This window comes from Neopsephotus bourkii, unplaced genomic scaffold, assembly GCF_033783945.1.
Source record: "Neopsephotus bourkii isolate Nb327-2 ecotype Australia unplaced genomic scaffold, CSIRO-AGI_Nbou_v1 NB_1279, whole genome shotgun sequence".
In the NCBI taxonomy this organism is placed as follows: domain Eukaryota; kingdom Metazoa; phylum Chordata; class Aves; order Psittaciformes; family Psittacidae; genus Neopsephotus; species Neopsephotus bourkii.
Window position 1 is genome coordinate 5,410,480 of NW_026901764.1, and position 24,017 is coordinate 5,434,496.

Genomic DNA, 24,017 nt, shown 5'->3' on the forward strand with positions numbered 1-24,017 from the left:
AATGCAGCATGTCATGTGCATCACAAAATACTTTTTGTTCCACTTCCTGTAACAGTTCAACTGATTTTTTTTCTTTTTTTCTTTTTTTTTTTTTCCCCTCTAAATCCAATGTATATTTGCAGGCTCTGAACTGTGTCTCCCTGTAACAATGTATCAAAAAATCCTTTTCACTTCCTCTTTCACTGTTGTTCCACTGATGCAGAAACCAATGTTTTCATTTTAATATCAGAGTACTATTTACATTATCAGCGTAACAAAACCTAGACAAATGGAAACCTACACTGACTCTGAGGTTAGCCCTGTTTTGATTAGGAGGTTGGACTAGAGGATCTCCAGATGTGCCTTCAAATCCAGAATCTTCTGATTCCAAAATTCACTGAGTCTGTTTCCCAGACTTGGAGATTTAGTGTAACTTTAGTCTTTAAATCTCAAGTCTGCAATTTCAAGTCATCCTTGTATGTACCTTACTAGAATTCTATTTAACATGAAACACTGCATTCAAATTGTAAACTGCCACCTGATAAACAGTATTTCTATGGCCAAATCTGAAAGCTACATTTCCTGTATCTTTAAACTGAGTTAGATCACACATGAATGCAATGTCTAAACTATTAACCATGAGGCTTTGGTTGGAGCAGTTTTCATATCAGTAATGAGCAGATTGGTGTCCTGAAGACTGAAAAACATTTTTCCAGTCTCCCCAGCAATCTCATTTACAAAGTTTGTGAGCTAAACATAGGTAAACCAGTTACTAAAGAGGCCACAAGGGATCTCTGGAGCAAATTTGACTTATGATTATCATAATATCAGACATTTAATACCTATGGGAATAAAAATATCCAGAACAGAGACTTGAAACGTTTCTAGGGCACATGCAGTTGATACATTCTTTTTTACTCTTCTGACTTTTGAAAAAGTAGTTTATTTAAAATGTTACCTGGATCTGTGGCAGACATCAGAGATCCAAAAAATAAACAGTCAGTGAAGTGGAATTCCCATTCTTTCAACTGGCCAATGTGTACCATGGCCTTCACAAAACCATACATTATCAACCTGTCAGGGGAAAGATAAGATGGCATCCAGACAGAGTATATAACACTTATGCTTAATTTACAGTGTTAATTAGGTTCTTATTCTCTTAGCTTCTTTTAAATAAACATATCACGTGAATGTTGAACACAAACTGATAGCATATAAAAATTCTATTCCATATTCAAGTATCGTATTAAAATGTCACAGACAATTCCAAAGCAAAGACTTTTCTGAATAACTGTCATTGCTGGCAGCAGAAGACGAAGGAAAGATAACGTAAGCTTCAGAAAACATTATTAAGGCTAATTTGGCTAATGTTGTAGAGCATTTAAAGAAAGACAGTTCTACTGTCAGCTCTATGGCTTGCTCTAATATTTCAAAATGAATTGTTTTATTCTATAAGCTTTTAAATGTTAGCTGTATTCAAAGTTCCAGATAAGGTCTCCAAATGTGACAGATATTTAACAACTTACAGTGACAGCAAGGCAACAAAGTCACACTTCAAAATGCACTGCTAAATCCTCACTAGCATCACAGGAAATGCTATCACTGGTTTATATAACGAGGTAATGCTATCCAAGGTGTGTATTCTAACCAGGATCTTGAAATATATAGAAAAAAGAAATTCTTGTTAGAACCTGTTGTAGATTTTTTAATTTTTATACATTTCCAATTTAGTTAATAAAAAAATCCCATAGCATTTAATACCTTTTCCATAAACACAACACATAAATTGACAACTGTGCTCTTCTAACTACAGGCTTTAAAAAAATAATTGAAGCAGAGCTACATGCATTCACACAGCTACATTTTGCCCTGAGCTGAGATGTTCCTGAAGTCATGTACAAGCAGATTTGAGCAACAGATAATATGGTACAAAATAAACAGCCTAAGAGTTAATTACAAATCATTTTCAGATACTTTACCAAGCTGTAGATCTTCTGAAGTTTTGTAACCTTATTACATTACGAGGGAAGCAGAGAGTTCACCACAGAATTTCCCAGTGGTCCTATGTATTTGTGCATATATTTACATAAGCTGCCTAGCTAAGAGCTCATAGATCATAGAATGGTTAGGGTTAGAAAGGACTTTAAGATCATCTAGGACCAACACCAAAATTACCCACCAATTGTTCTTAAATAGTTTATCCAATTGAGGGTCTCCTTGATTGATAAGCACACTTTCTCTCCACTCCCAAAGAATAACGATTCAAGACCCTTCAGTGGAGTTAGTCTTTTTATCCCCAGCATGAAGATTCCTGATAAGAAATGGGTTCTTCAAAAACTGACTGTAGTGCTGTATCCTGATTTGCAATTGCCTCAAAAGTCAACAGGAATGGAAATGAACATATGCATGCCTTTTACAAATATTGCCCAAACCTGCTTGCTATTTTGACAAATGATTCAGTTATAAATATTTTAAAATATCAAATAAAATTAAGTTTTGACTATCCAGCAAATTTACTTGGGGCAATTGTTTAAACACCTGATGTAGACATCATCCTGGTCTTTAGCATTCTTTCTTTACACGTTATTAAATATTTTCAGTATGCCTCAGTTTACCATCTGTACAAAGTTGCAGATGAACTGGGCAAAACTGGATTCAGGAGTCTTTCATTCACATAGAAGGTCTACATTTGCCATCAAGTTTAGTACAGGACCTAGTCTTACTTCATATACCATCCAATTCTTGGCTGCACTGAAATGGGAAATAAAACTGAAGATCAGACGAAATGGTGCTGATCTAGTCACCGAGATGTTAAACTTTATCCATCAGAGAAAGAGAACAGCAAACTCAGAGTATGATACCTTCTTATTTTTTTAATTAATTAACCACTTAATACATTTTGGTAATGCTAAAATGGTAAAAGTCCAAAAAACCCAACTAAGTGCAGACAAGCATTTGGAGTATGTGAGAAACTGCTGCTTTAAATAAACCACAAGAATCTCTATTTGTATCTTCTCCATCTAGTACATATGAAAACATGCACAGAAATAATTTCCTACTGTAAATTACCTTTTAAACCACACTGGCTTATCTTTTCTTTAGGAGCTGTGCATTTTTAATAAAGGTAATACATTTAAGTGACCATTAATTATCGTTTATCAGTGATTTCTTAGTAGACACAGCCATAAAAAGTGCAACCCTGCTTTCACTTTAAATAACTTTAACTGTAAATATTTTTACAAAAAAATTTAAACCAGAAATAACTTTTTTTTTCAGCTATGATTTTCTAGTCATATCAAAATTTGGTTACTTATTATCTTCTCGAGTTCTGAACTGGAGTAAGTTGTCTGTTTGCAAGATTAACAGAAACATGACAGTTTATACCAGCTGAGAGATTGTAAATAATTTAATAAATTCATTGTAATACAGGATATACTCACACATCCACTAAAAAAAAGGGTATTTACCTTATTGTATTCTTCTAGATATACCATAAGCTGAATATGTCATGTTTTTAGTATTCTTTAAATTGCGAAATTTAAATAATAAAGCAATTTATCTATGAGAAATGTTAATAACTCTTTTGAGAGTAGTAGTTGATGATGTAGTGTAACTATTCCACTCTACATTGAAAAGTTGGATCTCAGCTGGATACCTGAGCTCCCAACAATAGTGATGTAAATATCCAGTTCTATACAGCATAGCTGTTCTTAATGAAAATCCAAAGAGGAAAACATACCCCAGTGACAGCAGGAAACACCCCGCAGTGATGCCCCTATTGCTATTATAAGCTAGAACTGAAAAAAAATAACCTTTTTGATTTTTAGGGCTGCTGTCATATCATTTGATACATTAAAGTTATTTTTAGCAAGCTTACACCCACCAAGTTTCAACAAATCTGATTGTTTTATTAATCTTCAAAAATCCATTTATATGGTAAAAAAAATGTATTAACATATCTGTTAAAAAGTTGTAAATCGTTAAAAGTGTCAGTGACTGAATTTCCTCCAGAATGTTCCTGTACCACTAAAATGGGACAACCAGTGCTCAGCCCAGTGCTCACTGTTGACAGAGAGCAAGCCATCGACACAAGTCAGGCTAATAATGTTAGGAACTCAGAAGAATCTTTTCAGTTCCAGTTCCTGTCTGTGAGATCTTTTTTTTTTTTTTCCCACTTCACTTTTTACTAATCTAGAATGCTAAATTATTTTTTTTTTATTCTTTTAGAATATTAGAACTGAGCCCTTTAAGACTGCATAAAGGAAATAGCAGCTGAGTTGCAAATCAATGTAACCCTTATTTCCAATGTGCTATGAAAATCTGAACATTAAAATACACCTGTAATGTAATTTTAATTCATAGACTTTTTAATCTTGCTTTTAATTTATCTTACAAATTCTTTAGGAAAGTGGTTGTTCCATAGACTATGGAACTAACCAGTAAGAAACCGTCCCTGGAGACTTCTCACCCGGACTTAGTAATGGTTCAGTACTGACAGTAATGTTTGTGAACCACTGATTTGGTCATGGATTTGGAGCATTAATAAACTAATAAAGTAGAAGAACAAAACTCAGATTAGCTGTGCTGCAGGAGAGCTGACATTTTCTCCACCCAAAAATCTTTTCATATTGTGGGAGGAGCCCATCATGTATTTTGCCACTTCAACAGGGAAAGAAATCCAGTGATGTACCAAAACTCAGGAGAATTCAGAATTTTCCAGATTATGCAAGTCTGGCAATTACAAAGTGCCTCATCTCTAAAAAATGCTACATATGAAGCTGTAGTGGAGATACCATATAAACACTGACCTGCTGAAGCAAGAATCATTTTCTGGCAACCTGCACTGTAAATACCATCATTTCCAGTACAAATCATCAAGTGGACATAAAATCTCAGGACAGCTATGTAAAATAAACTTTAGCCTGACAAAAAACACCAAAGTAAATAAGAGACAGTGAAGAAGCAGAGTAAAACCTGTCAGGTTTAATGGTTCTGAGTATTGGGTTGTCCTTACATTTTTGAAGCTGGATGGAATTAAGGCTTGCCTCTGTGAAAAAAGGGGTAAGAATATGTGTAAAAGGTCCAGGTTTTTTACTGCCACCAGTTCTGCTGCTACTAACCTTTTATTGCCATGCATCAAGGAAAGGAGTTGGGAAAGTACACTGGCTGTCTGGGTACTGCTGGAAGTTTCCAGTGAATTTATTTATAAAGCAGCTGTCTAGGAAGGCTGCTCTTGGACTGGCACACTCTTGATCTAGCTGCTGTTTAAACGCAGAGGGAAAAAAAAGGAGTTCTCTCCTAAGGACTTTACAGACTAATTACTACACAAGAAACTAAATGCTAAGAAGAGCTTTAGGTGCAGCTGAACAGAAACCTATTTTTTGCAAGAGTTTTCTTTAACACCAGTTGGTTTTAAGAAGGGATCTAAAAAGTGATACTGAAGTTTCTTTGGGTTTTTTGGGGAAGTTCTTGTCAGGAAGTTCTAAATAGTGAAACTTTTATCCAGCATTCCGCTAGTAAAAGAGAGATAATTTGTAGTTTTAAAGTAGAGACAAGCAGGGTATGTCTGATGCAGAACTGAATAAGGAGGCTAGAGGAAAGATGCAATGGAGGAAGCTGTCAAGGGACCGGGAGAATGATTTTAACAGAATCATGTGAATAGCCATAAATGGGATCACACTAGTCTGTGAAGGAAAAAGGTACTGGAGTCATCTAGACAGGAAAGATGAGAGTCTGGCAAGAGCTTCAGCCACATATGTGGATGAGAAAAGGCATATAAAGAATATGTCAGTAAGCAGCATACTAGACATCTAAATATACAAAAAAAAGGCTGTACTGGACTTAAATGCAGCTCATAAAAATACAACCCCAGTTACCAACATTTCTGGGACCACAACATGTGTCCAAAAGAACTGTTGAGATGGGGTATACACACACAAACCATGAAGAAAGGGGGACAAGATGACAGTGACAAGCAGGCTACTTTTGTGATATGAGACAACACTAGTTGAAATGTATCTTACAAATCTCTCATGGTAAAAATATGCCTGAATGGTGCAGTCAGGTGAGAAAAGCTGTGCTGAGATTTGTTTCCTAAGAAAAACTGGCCAAATCTGTAGCTTGCAGAAACTGGCATCACAGCACCTATTCCTCCGCATTAGAGCAAACTGAAATATTTATGTCAATAAATAAATACTGGCATGCTAGTTTATAGGATACAGCTTCTCAAATGAGCAACTGCATCCTCACATGCAAACTACTTGGAAAACCAATCAGTTCTAAAAGACCCTACTCTTAATTTAAAGCTGTCTGGGACAGAATGTAGCAGAAACCGCCAAGTGAAGATGTACAGTACACATACCATGTCCTCAGTACAGACAGACACATCTGCCTAATGTTTTTGTCAGCAGTTGTATTTTCTTCAGTTTTGTTATTCATTGCAACATAATTACTGAGTCTCACTGCTAAGGGTCTTTATTATGTTAAAGGTTTAAAAAGCATAATTCCAAATTTAAGGTGTTTGTACAGTTATGCTATGTAGCATGAATGAGACTTGTAATTTAAATCTTTCTTGCAAAATATATTTTATAACCTGCTGAGAATTTTTCTTCTCATATTCTAACTCCCTAAAGATTCCTACTCTATCTAGACATGATTATCTTGTAGCCTGAAGCCAGTTGAACATAGCTGCAGATTGTAATCATGCAAGCAAAAGATGAAAAAGAACTGAGTTGCATTTCTTTCTTTTCAGAAGGAATAGTAATATTAATAAGCCAAGAATAGGAAAAAATAAATTATTTTATTCTTGCTTGTGCATGAAATAGCATAGTGACTGACTGATATCACAACAGTAACAAAAAGTCACTAGTCAGAATTTAAAATATATGCTGGGAAACATAAACAGTAGAGATGAAAATGAAATACACATTCCTTTATTCTGATCTATTTCTACCATACCAATATATTCCTATAACTTTTTCTATATAGGGGAATGCTTCATATCAAATGTTTTGGCTACAGTGATTCATTATTTGAAAGTGCTTTATGTACTATTATATTCTTCTTTTTGTCATCTTTTAAATCAGTTTTGTCACTAGAAAGGGTTTTATGGGTTTTTCTTCAAGAAATCATTTTCTAATTCAAAAAAACCCTCAGTGAAGTGTCTCTGGTACAAATAAAGCAATAATAAATTTACCTTAAGCTATTCTGTATAAATTGAATAAGAAGAAAACCCCTTTGGCTGTAGAAATAACAGGAAGAACAGAAAAGAAACTGGCTTTACAATTCCAGTGCATACCTAGTTACCTGAGGCACAGTGACTGCTCAACAGCTGAGTATTAGAAATATAAGCATAGCTTTAGGTTATAGATCTGACAAACAGTTCAAGTGAGCACAGCTGTGCTCCTGGCAGAACATTTGGTGATGTAAGAAGTGCTTTTGCTTATCATTTTCCACTGAGCAATGGGAAACACCAAGTAGTTTTTTAGTAGTCACAGATTACCTTCTGTTTGCTTCGTAAATCAGAAGTTTTGATGGGAAGGCCTACTGGAGAGAAACACACTTTACACCTCAGAGATATGTATGTGGAAGAAAGGCTGTGTTTCAGCCACCATAGCTCTATAGGTAACTCAACTTACTAAGGTATTCCTGTGGTAGTGGACTTTTGGGATAGTAATGCCTGTTCAGATTTATTTAAACAATCAAGCAAACAGATACAGAACATGGATTAAAACATCCAGCACAGGTTTCTGTATCAGTAATTTGGGGACCATCAGTAACAGAAAAAGTAGAGATGTGATACATGCTTCAAAAGGTTTACCTCAGGTTCTGCAACCCATCTTTACTGTTACAGGACCAAAGTGAGAGATGGCCCTTAATGCTGAAACCGGGAGAGATCAATTGAAACGCATGCAAACACATTTATTTGATGCTTTAGGACTGGCTTTAATGAGACTGTGCAGAATGCCTGTAGTGGTCAGAAAGCCTGAATGTCTGAGACTTTCCTTGCTTAAAAACAACCTCCTATGGAGTTATGCTCATCTGAAGACCTGCTACATGTCAGTATGAATTTTATTTCGGTTAGTCTTCCATTGTACATTTGACCATAGAAAATATCAACTGAGATACAGACATTCTTTCATTTAAAACAGAAAAAACATTTTGCCCAGGTTTAAAATTTCAAGATGCAGTTGTAGATTTTGCAAAGTATGCTAACAATACAATATAACAAAAGTGAGTGAGGAGTGAAGAAAGGGGAGTAAAGTGTGGACTATATATATAAGCTGAAAAGTACTGTACTGTAGTTTTACAATGTTTGGCATCAAAGACATATAAATCAATTCACCACAGCTCACAACTGCACAGTACTATTTAATGTGTTTTTAATATGCCTCTAATGAGGAAAACAAAGCTTCAGGATCTCTGTGTTCCTGAGCTCTATTTAAATCAGATTCATTATGCATTACATACATAAAACCCTGAATCTCTTTATAATTAAAAAGCTGTATTCAGTCTTTGAGTGATGACCAAAATCTCATCATTACTTGCGTAAATGAGCCATAAAACAGTGTCAACTGTACTGTGTCCATATCATAGTGACACTGAATATTTAATTGCACTACAAAAATTTAAACATTAATTCAAGATTTACTTTACTCAGTATTATTAATGAGAGAATCTCCAATAGATAATGAATAACTGACAATCCTACACACATATTTTGAGACAGATATGTTTATGACAGTAAAAATAAAATCTAAAAAAATCAATCAGACATAAAATCTTCCAGATATAACAATGGTAATTATTTTAGAAATGCCTAAATCATGGCTGTACAGAAGGTGGTGGAATTCTACACAAAATATTAGTGACACTAAGAGACTTCCATATGAAAAGAGAAAGATTGAAAATACCTACTTTACATAGGGAAAATAAAATAGTGACAGTAGCACCTACAGTGGCTAAAAACATTGTAATTAAATGTCAGTAATTCTGAGTTCTCAGATTACAAAACTGTTGTCACATGCTGAACTAGAACATAGTTCAGTCAGGGTATTAGGTAATTCAGATTCATTACTTGGCTAAATCATTCAGTCAACAATTAATGCAGTCCATCAACTAATTATTTCAGTTGCTATCGTTATTACAGCAATCATAACGTGCAAGGTTCTTCTTTACCTACAAGATGTCAATTTATCCTCAAACCATCCAAGAGTTTTATAAACTCAAGAAAACCTGTTGCAGCAGTTATAAAATCGCCTTCTCTAAGAGAAGTTTCTTTCTATTTCTTAGCTGAGTGGGTGTTTTATATTCTGAAATGTGAAGACTCCTAATCTCATCTCATTATCAATATAAATGTCTGACGCTATTAAAAACTCTGCTAAATCCACAGCTTTAACAACATCTGATAGCATTAAGTATATCATGGATTAGCTACAGACCAAGAACAAAAGTCCGTATCCATTTTCTTCACCTTTGAAGCTTTAGATGTGCTAACCTTTAATATCACTATCACCTCATTATTATATTGACAGAGGGATATATAAGGATCATTTTGTCTTTCCTTTTCAACCTCAAGAATATTCCATGTGCCAAAAGAAAACTTTTATATGAGTTTTGTTCAGAGCTGCATGTAACAGCAAAATCCTACTTTGAGAAGTAGGTTTCAGGACAGCTGACAATGTTAGTATAAAAGACCTGTCTAGGGAAATTCTTCAAACCTCACAGACCTGAATGATTAAAAGACAAAAGAAAGTCTGATTAAGCAGAAATTCAGAAGAAAAGTAATTTGAGTCAAGAAACTGAGAACCAATAATGTTTTGAACTCCTTCTCCAAGTATAGAAACATTGCTAGATACTGACCTGCAATCTGGTCTATGTTTCTGGTAATTATTCAACACTAAACTAATACATGAATAATTCAGCTATTCTCTAAATTTCAGAACTAATGCCCCCAAAGATTCTAAAAAAGCAACATTTTTCCCTGCATTTAAACATACAGTGTAAATATTGAATTTTAAAGATAAAATATGAAAACAATTTCATTTACTATTTCCCATTAAAATAAACCCCATGACCTTATTTGCAGCAACCTATTACAGTAGATTTTCACTGGAGCACCTGATGTTCCCTTTAAACAAGCTTGTATTACCATTAAAAGATAATGACTAGTTTATGATTTCAGAATAATGTAAATTAGCTTAGAGAATAACCTGCTGTAAAATAGGGCATGAAATGAACTATAGAGAAACACATTTGAAACCACTTCAGCATTTTTACTGGATTATCTCAGTCAAATTATGATACAAGTGCTCAAGAACAAACAACAGAATTCATACTCACACCGTGAGAGAAGGCTGTCATGTGCCAATGATGGACGTTTAATTTACAGTGAAGTTTTGAAACGTAAAATATATAGTTTGGGGAAATAGCTGACTGGTTTTAGAACAGACAGGGATCTTGCTATGGCTTGAGAGTTCTCAGGTATCTATCTGGGCTTAGTCCAATCTCTCACAGAAATAAAGGAAACTTAAGAATACCAATCCTAAATTTCACGTTTCTAGGTTAGGGTGTAGTTACCTCTTGGGATATAGTTCAGTCTTATGCCAGATTTTCTGCCTTAGTAACTGAAATCCAAAACTTAGCACTCTGAAAGGTTAAGAGTCTCTGTAAGTGTGTAGACAGCAAAAGAAAACTATCCAACCTTTACCAAACATATTAAATTTGATTTTATTTTTTTAAACAGCACTCTTTCTATAGCAAACAAAGGTGGAGGAGAATGACAAGTTTTCTTATGTCCAGGCTAGCTCTTGTTTCATGGGATACAATAGTACTTATGTGCAATACTGTTAATTGGTGAGGTGAAAACTGTGGTATTTTTCCTGAAAAAAAAACCCAACAAAACAGAACCAAAACAAACCTTAATGACAGGCATAGAGGTAGGTCTAATGTGTCATGAAACTACTGTGATAAACTTTTACAAAGAGAAACCTTCTAGGCCAGTAAGTAACCTCTAAGGGTGAAAGTATTTGTCCTGATATCACTCAGAATGAGTCATCGGGACATGACGTTTACAACACTTACTTAACTCCTGGCAAACAGGTTATCTCTTGCTAATATTGCTACCCTTAACTCCTGTGCTGGATAGAAATGTTCTTTTAATACATTAAATATAGCTGCAGAGTCCCAAAGCCCACTGTTGTGCTACCATTTTTTTTTATTTTAAAACACCCTTATTTAATAGGTTTGTGGCTTCTAAAGTTGTAATAATATAAAATTTGGCAAGTATTGGTGTCCTAAAGAGATGTTGAGGCTGCAGTTATGAGTTTGCAGTATTACAAGAGCTGTATCTTCCCCAACTTGATTATATTACTGTCCCATACACATCACCTTGTTCAGCAGGTACACAAATATTTTAATCAAATCCTTCACACAGTGTTGTTTTTCTGTTCCATAGAATCTAGCTCTCTCTTCATTGTAGTTTTGTTATTTTTATATTAAAATGCATCAAATATGCATCTGCTAAAATAGTTCTTGATTTATGATTAATTATGAGAAGAGCAGTGTTGTGCTGAAGACCTGACTATTTTGTCTCTGATGCCACAAGAGTGGTCTCTGATGCCAAAAAAGGCAAAGATAGCTCAGTTAGTTACCATATGTGAGGAGCACTGGGAATGGGGAAAGAGTGAATACTGGGCAACTAGATGGAAATAAGAGGACTTGTGTTTCTACACTCACTGCCCATTCCCGTCCCTACTCCTCAGGCAGCCTCAGAAGTAGTCTATGCCACTGAAAGGAGGTCCCGGAAACTTCTGCCAGATTGGTTGCCAAAAATATCTACCTTCAGCCTCGAGAGGACTTTGAACTAACTTGCTTCAGCTTTTTCTCAAAATCCCTTGGGGCAAATACTAATAATAACCAAACATGTTGCATGCTAGGCATCTGCTTTTTGGGGAGAGTGTGAGGGATGGGATTTGAGAAGCCATTCCCTAATTCTCTGCTTTTAAGTATGTTTAAAAGCAACTCACAAACTCAAGGTAATGAATGACAACGCAAATGAAAACCCCCTGTGCACGCTACCAAGAATATACTAGATAACCCAAGTGCATGCTGCTTTTTGTCAGGCCTGCCCCATACCAGGGTGATCCATAAACTTCTGCCTCACAGGCTTGAACCCTGTAAAAAGCCCTGTGTACAGATTATTTTTGTTCTTTTAATGGAGTTCAACCCTAACCCCAGACACACAGCAGTACGTTCTGTGGCTCTGTCCTGTGCCCATGCTCCTCACTGACATCAACCAAGGATGGGTCCTGTATAAGCTTAGCAATTGCCAGGAAATTTGATCAGTTATTGCTAATAAACGGCAGTAGGTGGAAGCTATTGCTTATTCCTTCTGGTCTGTAGGATATAAACCTATGGGATCCTGTAGGGTATATGAATAAACCTCTGGCATAAATCTCAGTTGTGTCAAGACTTACTTCACTCCCTCTCCAGTTTTTCATTTCCTTTCCCCTGAAGGCAGAACAGCCTTCTAAAGAATTGTGTTTTATTTTACTAGCACTAGGATTTGATTAAGAAGACTTACACAGGCACAAGTCAGATGTAGAAACTGTTCATTTCTGAACAGTTTGTAGAAGTAGCATCCTTAGGACAGATTGACTCAATGCATCTCAGGAAGGGCACTTTTTCTGAACTCCAAGGCTTGCACATACCTAGTTGCAGGACATGCTATTCCTATTACAGGGTTTTCATAATGGTTGTGTGTCTTGTTTCACAAATAAAATTTCCCATTCTACAGGATGACGTTTGACAATCTTCAAAATCTAAAGCTACTACTGTAGCTTTTAGTCGAAATAATTAAGTGGAAAATTGCCTTAATTGTTTCCTGGGTGAGGCAAATGAATGATAATTAAATTGATTAAATAGAAATGCAGTTGCATAGTATTGGCTGCTTTCACATGGAAAATATAATTTCTAAATATATGAAGAATAAATGGGTTTGATGAGAAAAGATGTTGACTTTGGAACAGCTCTAATATACTGACAGTGGATTACATGTGATATAGTTCTTAAATGTGTATGTAAAAACATCAAACCAGGGGACAAATTACATACAAATGTGAATAAGGCAAGCATATGGGATTCAGCTAGCTGGAAGTATCACTAAAAAACTGTTTGCCTCCTTTTCTTCGCTTGCTCAGATTTAATATTACTCCTAGGGTGTAAATGGGGAGTAACTGCACAAATAACTTTGGACTTACATTGCTGTTCACCAGGCACGACTCAGTCCCTGAACATGTTTTGAGTGTTTTATTGATATTTGAGTATTTAAACAGCTGGGATTAAAAATCCCCTTTTCTTTTCTAGATATGAACAACTCTGTCAGATGAATCATACAAATATTTGCCTACCCATGTGACACAGTGCTTAATAAGATTCAGTGTTTACTAATGTAAATTAAGTGATAATCAAAAGCAGGAAAGTAAACTCAACTTCCCCTGTTAGAACAAGCTGATTATTTCATTGCAAGTTACACTTTTGTTTATTTGTTGGGATTTTCACCAAGCCTATGACAGCTGATTGGACAACATTTTCCCTTTATGTGGTAAATTAGGGCTCTTTCAACTGAAGCAAGGGCTATCAAGGAGTAAGCAGAGCTGGAAGTAATGAATAATTTGTCCTCTCCTCCAGCATGTCCATTGCTCGCCCGAGCAGTTTGACAGCGTGCCAGCTCTGTGCCACCTCCTTTTCCTATAAGGATCTTTAACCTGGCCAGTTGCAACACTTCTGTGCTGGGTGATGGAAACAGAGGCTATATCAGACCTGACAACTGCATACCAAGTTTAATCTGACCTTAAATTTCCAGTTTTATGAAGGCAGAACAACATTAGTGATTGGTAGAAAGGCAGATGTAACTTGCTGAGATTCAGGGTAAGTTTATGTGTCGCATTGTGCAGTTATGTTTGCATCAGAATGCAGCAGTTGTCAATGGTGCTTATCAATCTGATAAAGCATGTAGAAGAGGAAATGAGAAATACAATCAAAACTGCAGGGGAACTCTGGGTGAGAAAAATACAATGTAATTATTATGGCTAAAGCTAGGAAGGACACTGGGGCAAATGTCACCACTCCTGCAAAAGTGTGCCATGGGATCTTTATACACATGCTATTCAGAGTTTTAAAGTTCTAGAAGCACAGTTATCTTGCATGTGATGCTGGGCAGTATTCTATTAGGGGTGAAAGGAATATTTACTGAACCCCTGACACTGTTATGTTTCCTGCACACCAGCGCTGGCTTCAGAAATTCTCTCCACAGCCCTCTGCTGCTGTGAGCCAGAACATGGGAGGAGTTAAGTGGCTATGGAGTAATGCACTGCAATCAGACACGGATTTGACAAAAGGCTGGAAAATATTTTTCCAGCAATGGGACTGATTAGACATTCACAGCTAGAGCTGAGGCACTGTACAAATGCAAATAGATTTGTTCTCTATAATGGCAGCGATTACTGCTTTGCTTCGTCCTATAGCTGGATCAAAGCAGAGAGAAAAGGATTGACGTTTCTGCAGTTCTGGAATTGCTCTTTCGTTATTTCCATGCTCCCACGTTTTTATGTATACTGGACAAAATACCCAAGAATGCACTGCAGAGTAGCCTTTTAGGGATGGAATAACGAGCTATATGGTCTAATAGCTCTTTTCTTGCTCTAATTTCTGTGTCTCCATGATCTCCTCCTTCATTTCATCACTTCAAAGAAAGATTATATTCCTAAATGAGCAAGACTGAAGAACATTCCTTTCTTGGGAGGACACTGATATAAATTAACTGATATGTCACTAAGCATTGCCTACTATGAACTGTGATAACTTTGAGTTTGATTTTATACAGCAGCTGTACCTGAATTTAAGACTGGACAGAGTTTGTGTGGCAAGGTTTTGGTAGTGGGGGGCTACAAGGGTGGTTTCTGTAAGAAGCTGCTAGAAGCTTCCCCCGTGCCCGATAAAGCCAATGCCAACTGGCTCCAGGGTGGACCTGCTCCTGTCCAAGGCTGAGCAATGGTAGTAGCACCTCTAGGATAATATATCTAAGAGGGGGGATGGAAATGGTGCAACAGCAATTGCAGCCATAGGGATGAATGAGAATATGTGAGAAACAGCTCTGTAGGCACCAGGACCAGTGAGGAAGGAGGGGCAGGAGGTGCTCCAAGAGTCAGGGCAGAGCTTCCCCTGCAGCCTGTGGGGCAGCCCATGGTTTGAGGCAGGCTGTCCCCCTGCAGCCCATGGAGGACCCCACACTGGAGCTGAGGGATGCCCAAAGGAGGCAGTGACCCCATGGGAAGCCCATGTTGGAGCAGGGTCCTGGCAGAACCTGTGGCCCTGTGGAGAGAGGAGCCCATGCTGGAGCAGGTTTGCTGGAGGACTGACTTGTGACCCCACAGAGGACACACACTGGAGCAGTCTGTTCCTGAAGGATGCTGGCTATGGGGGGGACCCACACTGGAGCAGTTCATGAAGAACTGCAGCCTGTGGGAAGGACTCAGGTTGCAGAAATTCGTGGAGGACCATCTTCCCATGCTGGAGCAGGGGAAGGGTGTGAGGAGTCCCACTGAGGAGCAAGGAGCAGCAGAGACAATGTGTGATGAACTGACCACAGCTCCCATTCTGTGTCCTCCTCTGCCACTGGCAGGGAGGAGGTGGAAAACTTGGAGTAAAGTTAAGCCCAAGAAGAAGGGAGGGGTGGGGGAAAGGTGTTTTTAAGCTTTGGTTTTATTTCTCATTATCCTATTCGGATGTGATTGGCAGTAAGTTAGATTATTATTCTCCAAGTCGAGTCTGTTTTGCTTGTGATAGTATCTGGTGAATGATCTCTCCCTGTCCTTATCTTGATCCGTGAGACTTACATTGTATTTTCCCTCTTCCCTCTGTCCAGCTGAGGAGGGGAGTGACAGAGCAGCTTTGGTGGGCATCTGATGTCCAGCCAGTGTCAGCCCACTACAAACGCAGTTTTACACAGTATCCCTTTAGACTTTTCTGTAAGTTTGGGGGGTTTTGGTATGGTTTGCTTTGGTTTTTTTTTTAATCTCATATGGACAATTGATTACTCAAAATGTTTGCCAGTTGCGGTTGTACTGTAGGAGTTTGTACTGTAGGTTGAACCAGAGCTCATGAGATACTGCTCATACCATGTTAGAGAAGTTCTTCTTAAATCAGGCTGGGCCTCCACAGATGGGAAATTTTTTTGAGACTATTCACAAAAGTAAAAGGTTCTTCAGGAATACGCAAGCAGCAACAGCTTTAGGTTGCCTGCTGGTGTAGCTCCAAGCAATTAACTCCGTAAGTATTTCTGGAATTTCTTGACAAAACTTTAAAAATCGGCCTTAAGAGCTCTACTTCCTTCAGTTTGGAGCACTTGCTATGTTAACTTACATAGTATACTTCTTATACTACGTTTCAGTATTTTATACACACGCAGCCTACTTTTCTTTCACAGTGATTTCTCCTGTACAGTAATCACTGGTCTATGTTTTGGAGCATGGAAAGAGTCAGAAACATTACAGAGCTGCTCACACGTGTCAAACACCTACTGAAGTCAACCGATGTTTGGGCTGTACAAGCAAATAATGATGACAGTGTTTTTTAATAGTAACCGAATGTACAGTAAAAAAAAAACCGATGGAGTATGAAAGACAAGACCGAAGAGCACAGCTGTCTGCAGTTAAGCAATAGCACTAGCGACAAGAGATAGGGGAATAAATCTTGATCCCACATGAGAGATGCGGAAGCCTCAAGACTGGAAATGAATGATAAATACCCGCTCAGTCACACGATAGGGAGACGTGCTTTCAGCACCCACTAGGACCGTCCGAGAGCTGGGCTTTACCACCCTCTGCTGTCCGCATCCTGCCGAGCAGCAGTTAGTCATTTGACCAAGTTAAAACCTTACTTGAAGCAAATGATGTTTTCTGGGCCACATAACCAGAAGAGTGGGTACCATTATCTCCCAGTAGCCTTTTACTTTGCAAAATATTACATGAGCTTGATTCTGGGGTGTTCCCAGCTCCCAGCACACACTCAGAAAGGGAGCACTAAGTGTAAATTTGGTACATTTTGGTGGGTACCATTATCTCCCAGTAGCCTTTTACTTTGCAAAATATTACATGAGCTTGATTCTGGGGTGTTCCCAGCTCCCAGCACACACTCAGAAAGGGAGCACTAAGTGTAAATTTGGTACATTTTGGTTGCCATATCCTTTTCAAATTGCAGCTGGACGAGACACAGCGCTGAAAGCGCAGGCAGGATTCTTCACCAAAGCTTCTCGTCCAGAAGCCAATTTTGCACTACCATGCAGCGTATAACTTTGGCCTGGCCTAAGAAGTCCCCTAGGATGGATTGTTCCCAATTTTCCTGCTTTCCCTCATCCTACTGCAGCTTGAGCCTGAGCTTGAGCCTCATTTGTGCTAGAAAGACTGTTTGTACCTGCTTCTGCTGACTGAAAATATTTTCAATCTCAAATTAATTTTAGTGAGGGTTAGAACTTCTAAAGGATAAAAAACAGACCCAGGAGCTCCATTTGCATTTGCCGAAGCTTGAATCTATTTGGTGGCATAGAAAGCAGAACTGCCTGCAACACCTTGCCAGGAGAAAAAGCACAGATGAAAGGAGGAATCACGGCACTCAGGATTTTACATTTCCTTTGCACTTTGATGTTCAGCTCTCGCTCCCCTCCCTACCCGAAGCTAGCTAACACCACGGCGTGTGACTACATGCTTCTAAGTGGTTGAATCTGCCTCCAGGCACTCTTCTCCTAGTCTTCCTTGCTGCGTTTGAAAGATCATCTGCCTCCCCAGCATCTGTTCATGAGTTATGATGATCAATGCTAAACGATGAGAAAGGGCATCCCAATGGCAGTTTTATCAACTGGAAATCATCTAGTGGCTTTCAAAATGGGCTAGCAAGGGGAAACTAAGAATAGGTTAGACTAGAATGATCAAGCAGATCTAAGAAGTGAGAGAAGGAGGGGAAAGTAACTCAGATGTCTTTTTAGAGGCAGAAGGCTCTGCAGTAAAAGGAAGTATGAAGGCACAAATATCTCAGCGTAGCATCTTGGCACTGCACTGTTACACATTCCCTTGAGATAAGGGCTTATATAGTATCACTATGGAAAGAAGACAGCATTCCAGCAGGGGTATTGGCTGCATAATACAGCACTGTTTCCATCCCCAACATGTTAAAAAAAAAATAACAAAACCTAACCAAAAGATAAATAAGTTCGCAAACAAGATTCTCATTAAATGACATAGTTTGTATTCTTTGGATTATTCAGCTTTTAGTTTGCAGTTGGATCATGCTTTCCAGTTCTTCATAATGAGGCATTCAAAAATAATTAAATATGAGGGTTTTGAATAACAAGAATATTCTCAAGTGTGGCACTTTAATTAAAATATCAAAGATGATGAGGTTTGCCAATAACACCAGGTTTCATAACACAGAGGTGTGGCACACCTCTGAAATGTGTTGCCTGGCTTCAGCCATCTGTCCTGGCTGTTACCAAAGGTTTTTGTCCTTGTAACACAATGGGGTTCGCTGTTGTTTAAGAGATATCTAGGCAGTGCTTGAATAATTATTTCAAAACAGAACCCACTCGGAGGCCAGTACCTAATGAACAGAGGAAGAGCACAGAGAAGAAATAGTTTGGATGGTGTGGCTACAGACACCTTTTTTTACAGCCTGTGACAAGCTAACCTCGTGGTTTTTCTCTTATCAGCAGAGAAGCCATTCCCAAGGCTCTTTCATTAAGGGGAATATTATCTGAGAAGCTTTGTCCTTCACAAAGCATTTGTGCAATTATTGGGAGATGTGTTAAACTGCTACCAGTGTGCTCTACTGATGTTGGAACAGCCTTCATGGATGCTACACAGCTTTCCCAGGTCAACCTAAGGGAAGAGGAAATGGATTTAAAGAATCTATGAGAAAAACTGGAATTTGTCTTTGCGTTACATTGAACATTAAAAAACAGACTGTATGTCTTTACACTGTAGTGAAAGCCTATGAACTGACACTCCAGCCAGAGAATGAGGGTGAGTACTCTGAAGGAATGAAATGTGAATTGCTTATGAACCTTGGGAGACCACTGCCAATTGCCCTATCAGGCTATGTTTTCTCCTGGCCTCACTCTAACGTGCATGGATATGAATTTAAGCCCTTCAGATTTTACTAACAGGCACTTGTTCTAAGGGCAAATGCTGAAAACAAAAGTACCCTTCTTTCAGAATGAGCTTTGACCACCAGTTGATGATGCTCTCCTTGCTACTCTAATAGAACACTGGTTTGTTATCCTGGCTTTGTTATTGTTGTTACTCTCTTTTTTCCTACTCAATTGCTTTACCAGCAGGGAAATTGTCTTGCTTCCTTCTTAGTTTCCAGACATAGTTAAGAGATGATAATGCTTCTTTACTATGTGCATCACATGTGTTTTCGGCCAGACTGTGGTGTGAGGGATACAAACGAGTGCTTGTAGACACTTGTAGCAGGCATATTCCTAATTGTGTAAATTTCTTGCATTACTGGAGTACATGAACAGGACTACCTATTGCCTGTCTGGTAAAAACTGGTATTGCCCTATAGTAATGTTAACACATTGCAGGTCAATATGTCATTAACAGATTAATCTACTCTCTTTTTTAATTGTTATTATATATATCATCCTTGTCATGTATAGTAATTATATAGAACATCAACACCACTGAAACAGTTTCGCAAGGAAAGGAAGTTACTTTATGTTATTTTATGTGTCTTGGCTCACTGGGGAAAATATGACAAAATTCATGTGCTTGCAATTATCATTAGATCTTAATTTTTGGCAGGTTTAACCACTGCCTTCTCTTCCCATTTATTTTTAAGTGAGTTGTGTTCATGAATGTGCCAGTTTCATAGCCCCAAAGACAGAGAGCATCTGTTTGCCTATAAAGGAAATATATTTACAACATTCACTTCCACAAACTGCTCCCAAAAGAGTGCTTCAGTCACACACCTGAGGGGCTAACAAGAGGATCAGTAATGTAAAACCCCCGTCATCTTGCCAAGGTTATTAATGAGGCTGCAATTTGCCAGTGAGAGGTTGCAACTGTAATGGGTTTTGCAGTCTCTTACTAGAAGGGCATTGTAGCAACTAGTTCAGGCTTCTGAGTCACTTTCAATTCTGTTCCCATAACTAATGTAATTTTATTAGTGATGTCCTTGCATCACTGTCATGATTACAGAAAGTCCATACTTACAAAACTAAGTGAGAACATTTTGAAATCAGGCTGATGATTAACACTCTGACATTTAGCATGCTGGACAACAGTTTTAGCTAAAAGACCCCATCTCCATGATGTCACCAAAACCTGGGAAACAAACTCTCCAACCAGAATGACAGGTTAGAAAGCCAACATCACCTTATGATGGTAGCAGGTAGCAGGGATTGCTCCGCCTACCACGCACACCCAGAAGAGACAGTTTACAGCTTATATATCTTCATTATATACATACTTTTTATAATTCCACAAAATGCCTACCCAATTCTTGTTACTCATGCATATGGTAATTGGGGCAGGTAAGGTCATGACACAGGTGCTGTGGGGGTTGGTTGGGGAGAAATACCCCTACTCATTTTATCCCATTACAGAAATCCATTAGTTAAGGCCACTGGAATGTGTTTAGTCTTTCCAATTAACTGCGTGTTCTTGTTTGGTCTAATTTATGACCCTGAGAGGCTCCTCAAGTTGTTTTCTTTTGCAGCCATTTACCTATTTCTCAGGCCTTATCAAAAGGAGGAAGGCCTACACTGATTTGAGAGAAGACATCTAGTTTTCTTATGCATGCTTTCCTTATCTCTGTATCCTCTATACGCAGTAAAATCCTAGTTTAAGGATCCTTATAGCCCTGTCTAAATCTCTATCTTCAGTGAAATACTAATTTAATCCGGTATCAGTGACATCCCTAATTTTCTAATATTTATCAGAATTGATTCTTTTACTGTGTTACTCAGAATCCTTGGGTAATTAGTGTTTGAAAAGTGACATGTAAAGGGTGGTAACCTGTTCTATATCCTAACAACCAGCACTCAAAGTTGGAGGAAAGAGAAACAAGTGTCCCTGCTCCTGCTGGCTTTGGGAGCTGTTCCTGTCACAAACACAGCAGAGCTGGCACTGGTGCTGCTCGTCTGGGAATCTGAATGCCCCAACTAAGCCTGCCATGCAGCTAGCTGCCCCCAGTACTAACCTGGAGACGGGCTCTAAATAAAAAGCAGGAACTTGGGGAAAAAAAAAAAGGTTTTGCTTGAGATAAAATTAAATGCTTCTTTCCCTAATATTTTTCCTTAATCACCTAAAAACTAACGCACGGTCTGCCTTCAGATTAGCTTGGCACTTCTACTCTCCTTCCCCGCTCAGCCATGCACATAAGATCACGGGGAACCGAGGCACCCCAGGTTTAGATGGGTTCACCCGCCAGCCTGACCACTAGGGCGTGCGCTCAGGAGACAACACCCCGCCGCCCCCTCCTCCCGACACAGGAACACGACAAACAGCGATGGGGCCGATGGGGCCGGGAGGAGTGGCGGGGAGGTTGCCACCTGGCCGCACTGTGCCGTCTCATATCAGCGATGAACGCCACATCCGAGTGTTGTCTGATATAAACACCAACCACATCAGCGATCAACAGCATCCCCAACAGACTCCCTGCTGCGGAACACCCGGTCTGTGGGGCCGGGCAGGCGCAGGCAGGGCGCGGGCGCCACCTGCTGTCCCGGCGGGGGCTGCGGCCGCCACTGCCGGCGTGAGGCGGCCACGGTGCCCGTGGGGGAGCACGGCCCTGCAGCCGTCCGTGGGTGGAGGTGCGCGTTATCTTGACCTGTTACCGCCGCAGCACTGCACGCTGTGGTTAGACACCCGTGCTGTCCGTTTCCATCGTCGTTTACGTGCATTTTAGAAGTAGTTAAGATGCGTTTTCCCCCTGCTCTGTGACACATATGGAAAGGCATGCCAATGGCTAGTACCTTTAACAGAGAAGAGATTACAAAAAGCACAACCCCATGTGCAGCATGTTAAACATAGAACAGAATTCAGCAGCAGAATGGGGCCATTCAGAGTGCTAGTAAAACCCTGGCAGTGAATGCCTTGTCTCACACAACTGGTCCTTTGGCTGTGCTGGAAAGGTGCCAAAGTGGGATTATGATTTGGACAGGAAACCAGATCTCTAGTAACCCAGCTACCCAGTAAGGCCTCTTGCTCTGGCAGGGCTCTTTGATGCCCACCTCACCGAGGCTGTTCTCTCCTCCACTGCACATGAACTATTGGACCACCTGAATGGCGATGGCAAAAAAGTGCTTTTCAGGTACTCACATTTCAAACAGCTAATGGTGTATGTACCATAGCCCAGCGACTACAGCAGGGCTGTGGATTTGCCTCCCAATTCTGCCACTGACACCGTGTTAACAGTCCCAGGGCCAGAGGGGATGCATGTATTCCATTTCACCAGCACTGTAAAGTTGTTTTCTCTGAAAGTTAATATACAGACTGCAAGAGTAGTGTTGCAAACTTGACTTCCAAATGATGCTGCACCCAAGGATGCTGGGATACACATGCATGGTGTATGGGTGCTCTATAGCGAGAGGAATAGGGGATGCCTATCTTTGGAGACCACATGGGTGTTAGTTCTTAAAGAATCCATGAAGATCAGGGAAGAAGACATTATGAGATCTATCCAAAAGTGTGCATTCCTGCAGTAAAAATCTTCAAATTCAAAGGGAACTGTGAAGAAACTTTAAAAAGAAAATGCCCCCCAAACAAACACCCCCAGCAAACAAACTCTTCCCTCCAGTGTGGGGTTTCTTCGAGAGTAACTGGACTTGAGTGTTTTTCCTATTTTGCAGCAAAAGCCATTTGTGTGTTTTTCAGAAGAGTGCATTTCATTGATTTTTTTTTTTTTTTGATTCCAGGAGATTATCAGGAAAATCAAATATCAAATTAAACATCCTTTGGATTTTAGATGAGTCTCCTGATATTCTACATTCTGTTTGCTTCTGCAGTCCCACACCTCTGGTCTTCCCTATAATACAATTCTTTCAGTATCCTCAGTATGCTGAGGGATTCTTCTGGAAGATACAGATAATTACACCCTGCTGTTCACCACATCTGTTTGCAAGCAGAAAAACTATGTTTTCTGCATGATCAGCTCTGCTGCAGTAAACAATGTCAGATGTTTATTGCGAAATAGCTACAAATTCTGACTGAACTTGCACCAACACATACTTGAATGCATCAAAGTACTCTTGGAAGAACTTTCAGCTGTGTGGGTGTTAGTGGTCTGGGAAACACTCTTTTATACCAGTGTCTTGATTTAACACAGCTTCTTATCAGTATGTTGACAAATCATGCAAATAAGAAGCTCTAGTTTTACTGCTTTATAACTTTTAGAACTGTTAGAAGTCTGTAAAAGTTATGGCTATGAGAAAGCCTCTTCCCCTTTTTGTTCTCTTAGCAAAACTCCTACTCCCAAATATAGTGGGTGTATATTTTCAAGCTTTTCTAAACTCAGACTTTACTATGAATTTTGAATTCAGCAATTGCCTTTAAACAAAAGCAATAAGGAGGATCCACTCCTTGCAACTGCAGCTGTGAGTTGTACTTTGCAGCACCATACTCTACAACAGAATTATTTTAGGTTTGGACTGACCAAAGCATCAAAGTTACTGCACTGGGGTACTGAGCTGCACATTAACAACTAAACACACCAGTTCTCCTGCTGGGGCTCAGTGTCAGGTTGCCTTCTTTGGAGAACTCTGGAGAGACTTAGTTTGATTTTTCAGCTAAATCATGCCTGTTGAATTTCCTCAAATCAATGTGCAGTACTGCCTCATGACTGACAGAAAACGCCTGCTTTCACTCCAAGATGGATATGAAAGCAGACAAAAAAACCAGAAGATGGTACCAGCACAGGTACTATACTCTTGAAAATGTTATACGACATTCAGATGAATGTCTGCTTACTAATTTTGACTT

At 39.0% G+C, this 24,017-nt stretch overlaps 1 protein-coding gene across 5 annotated transcripts in view; it reads right to left on the minus strand.

Moving 5' to 3' along the window:
• The window catches only part of SLC9A9 (solute carrier family 9 member A9), a 199,422-nt gene that overhangs the window by 154,453 nt on the left and 20,952 nt on the right, over window positions 1-24,017 (minus strand). For 3 of the 5 annotated variants that reach the window (XM_061365289.1, XM_061365290.1, XM_061365287.1), the window contains 2 exons: window positions 10,558-10,626; window positions 938-1,053 (listed from right to left, as the gene is read on the minus strand). In XM_061365289.1, coding sequence (XP_061221273.1) covers window positions 938-1,053; window positions 10,558-10,626 — 185 coding nt within the window. The remainder of the gene's footprint in view (window positions 1-937; window positions 1,054-10,557; window positions 10,627-24,017) is intronic. The other 2 variants (XM_061365291.1, XM_061365288.1) reach the window with 1 other exon arrangement.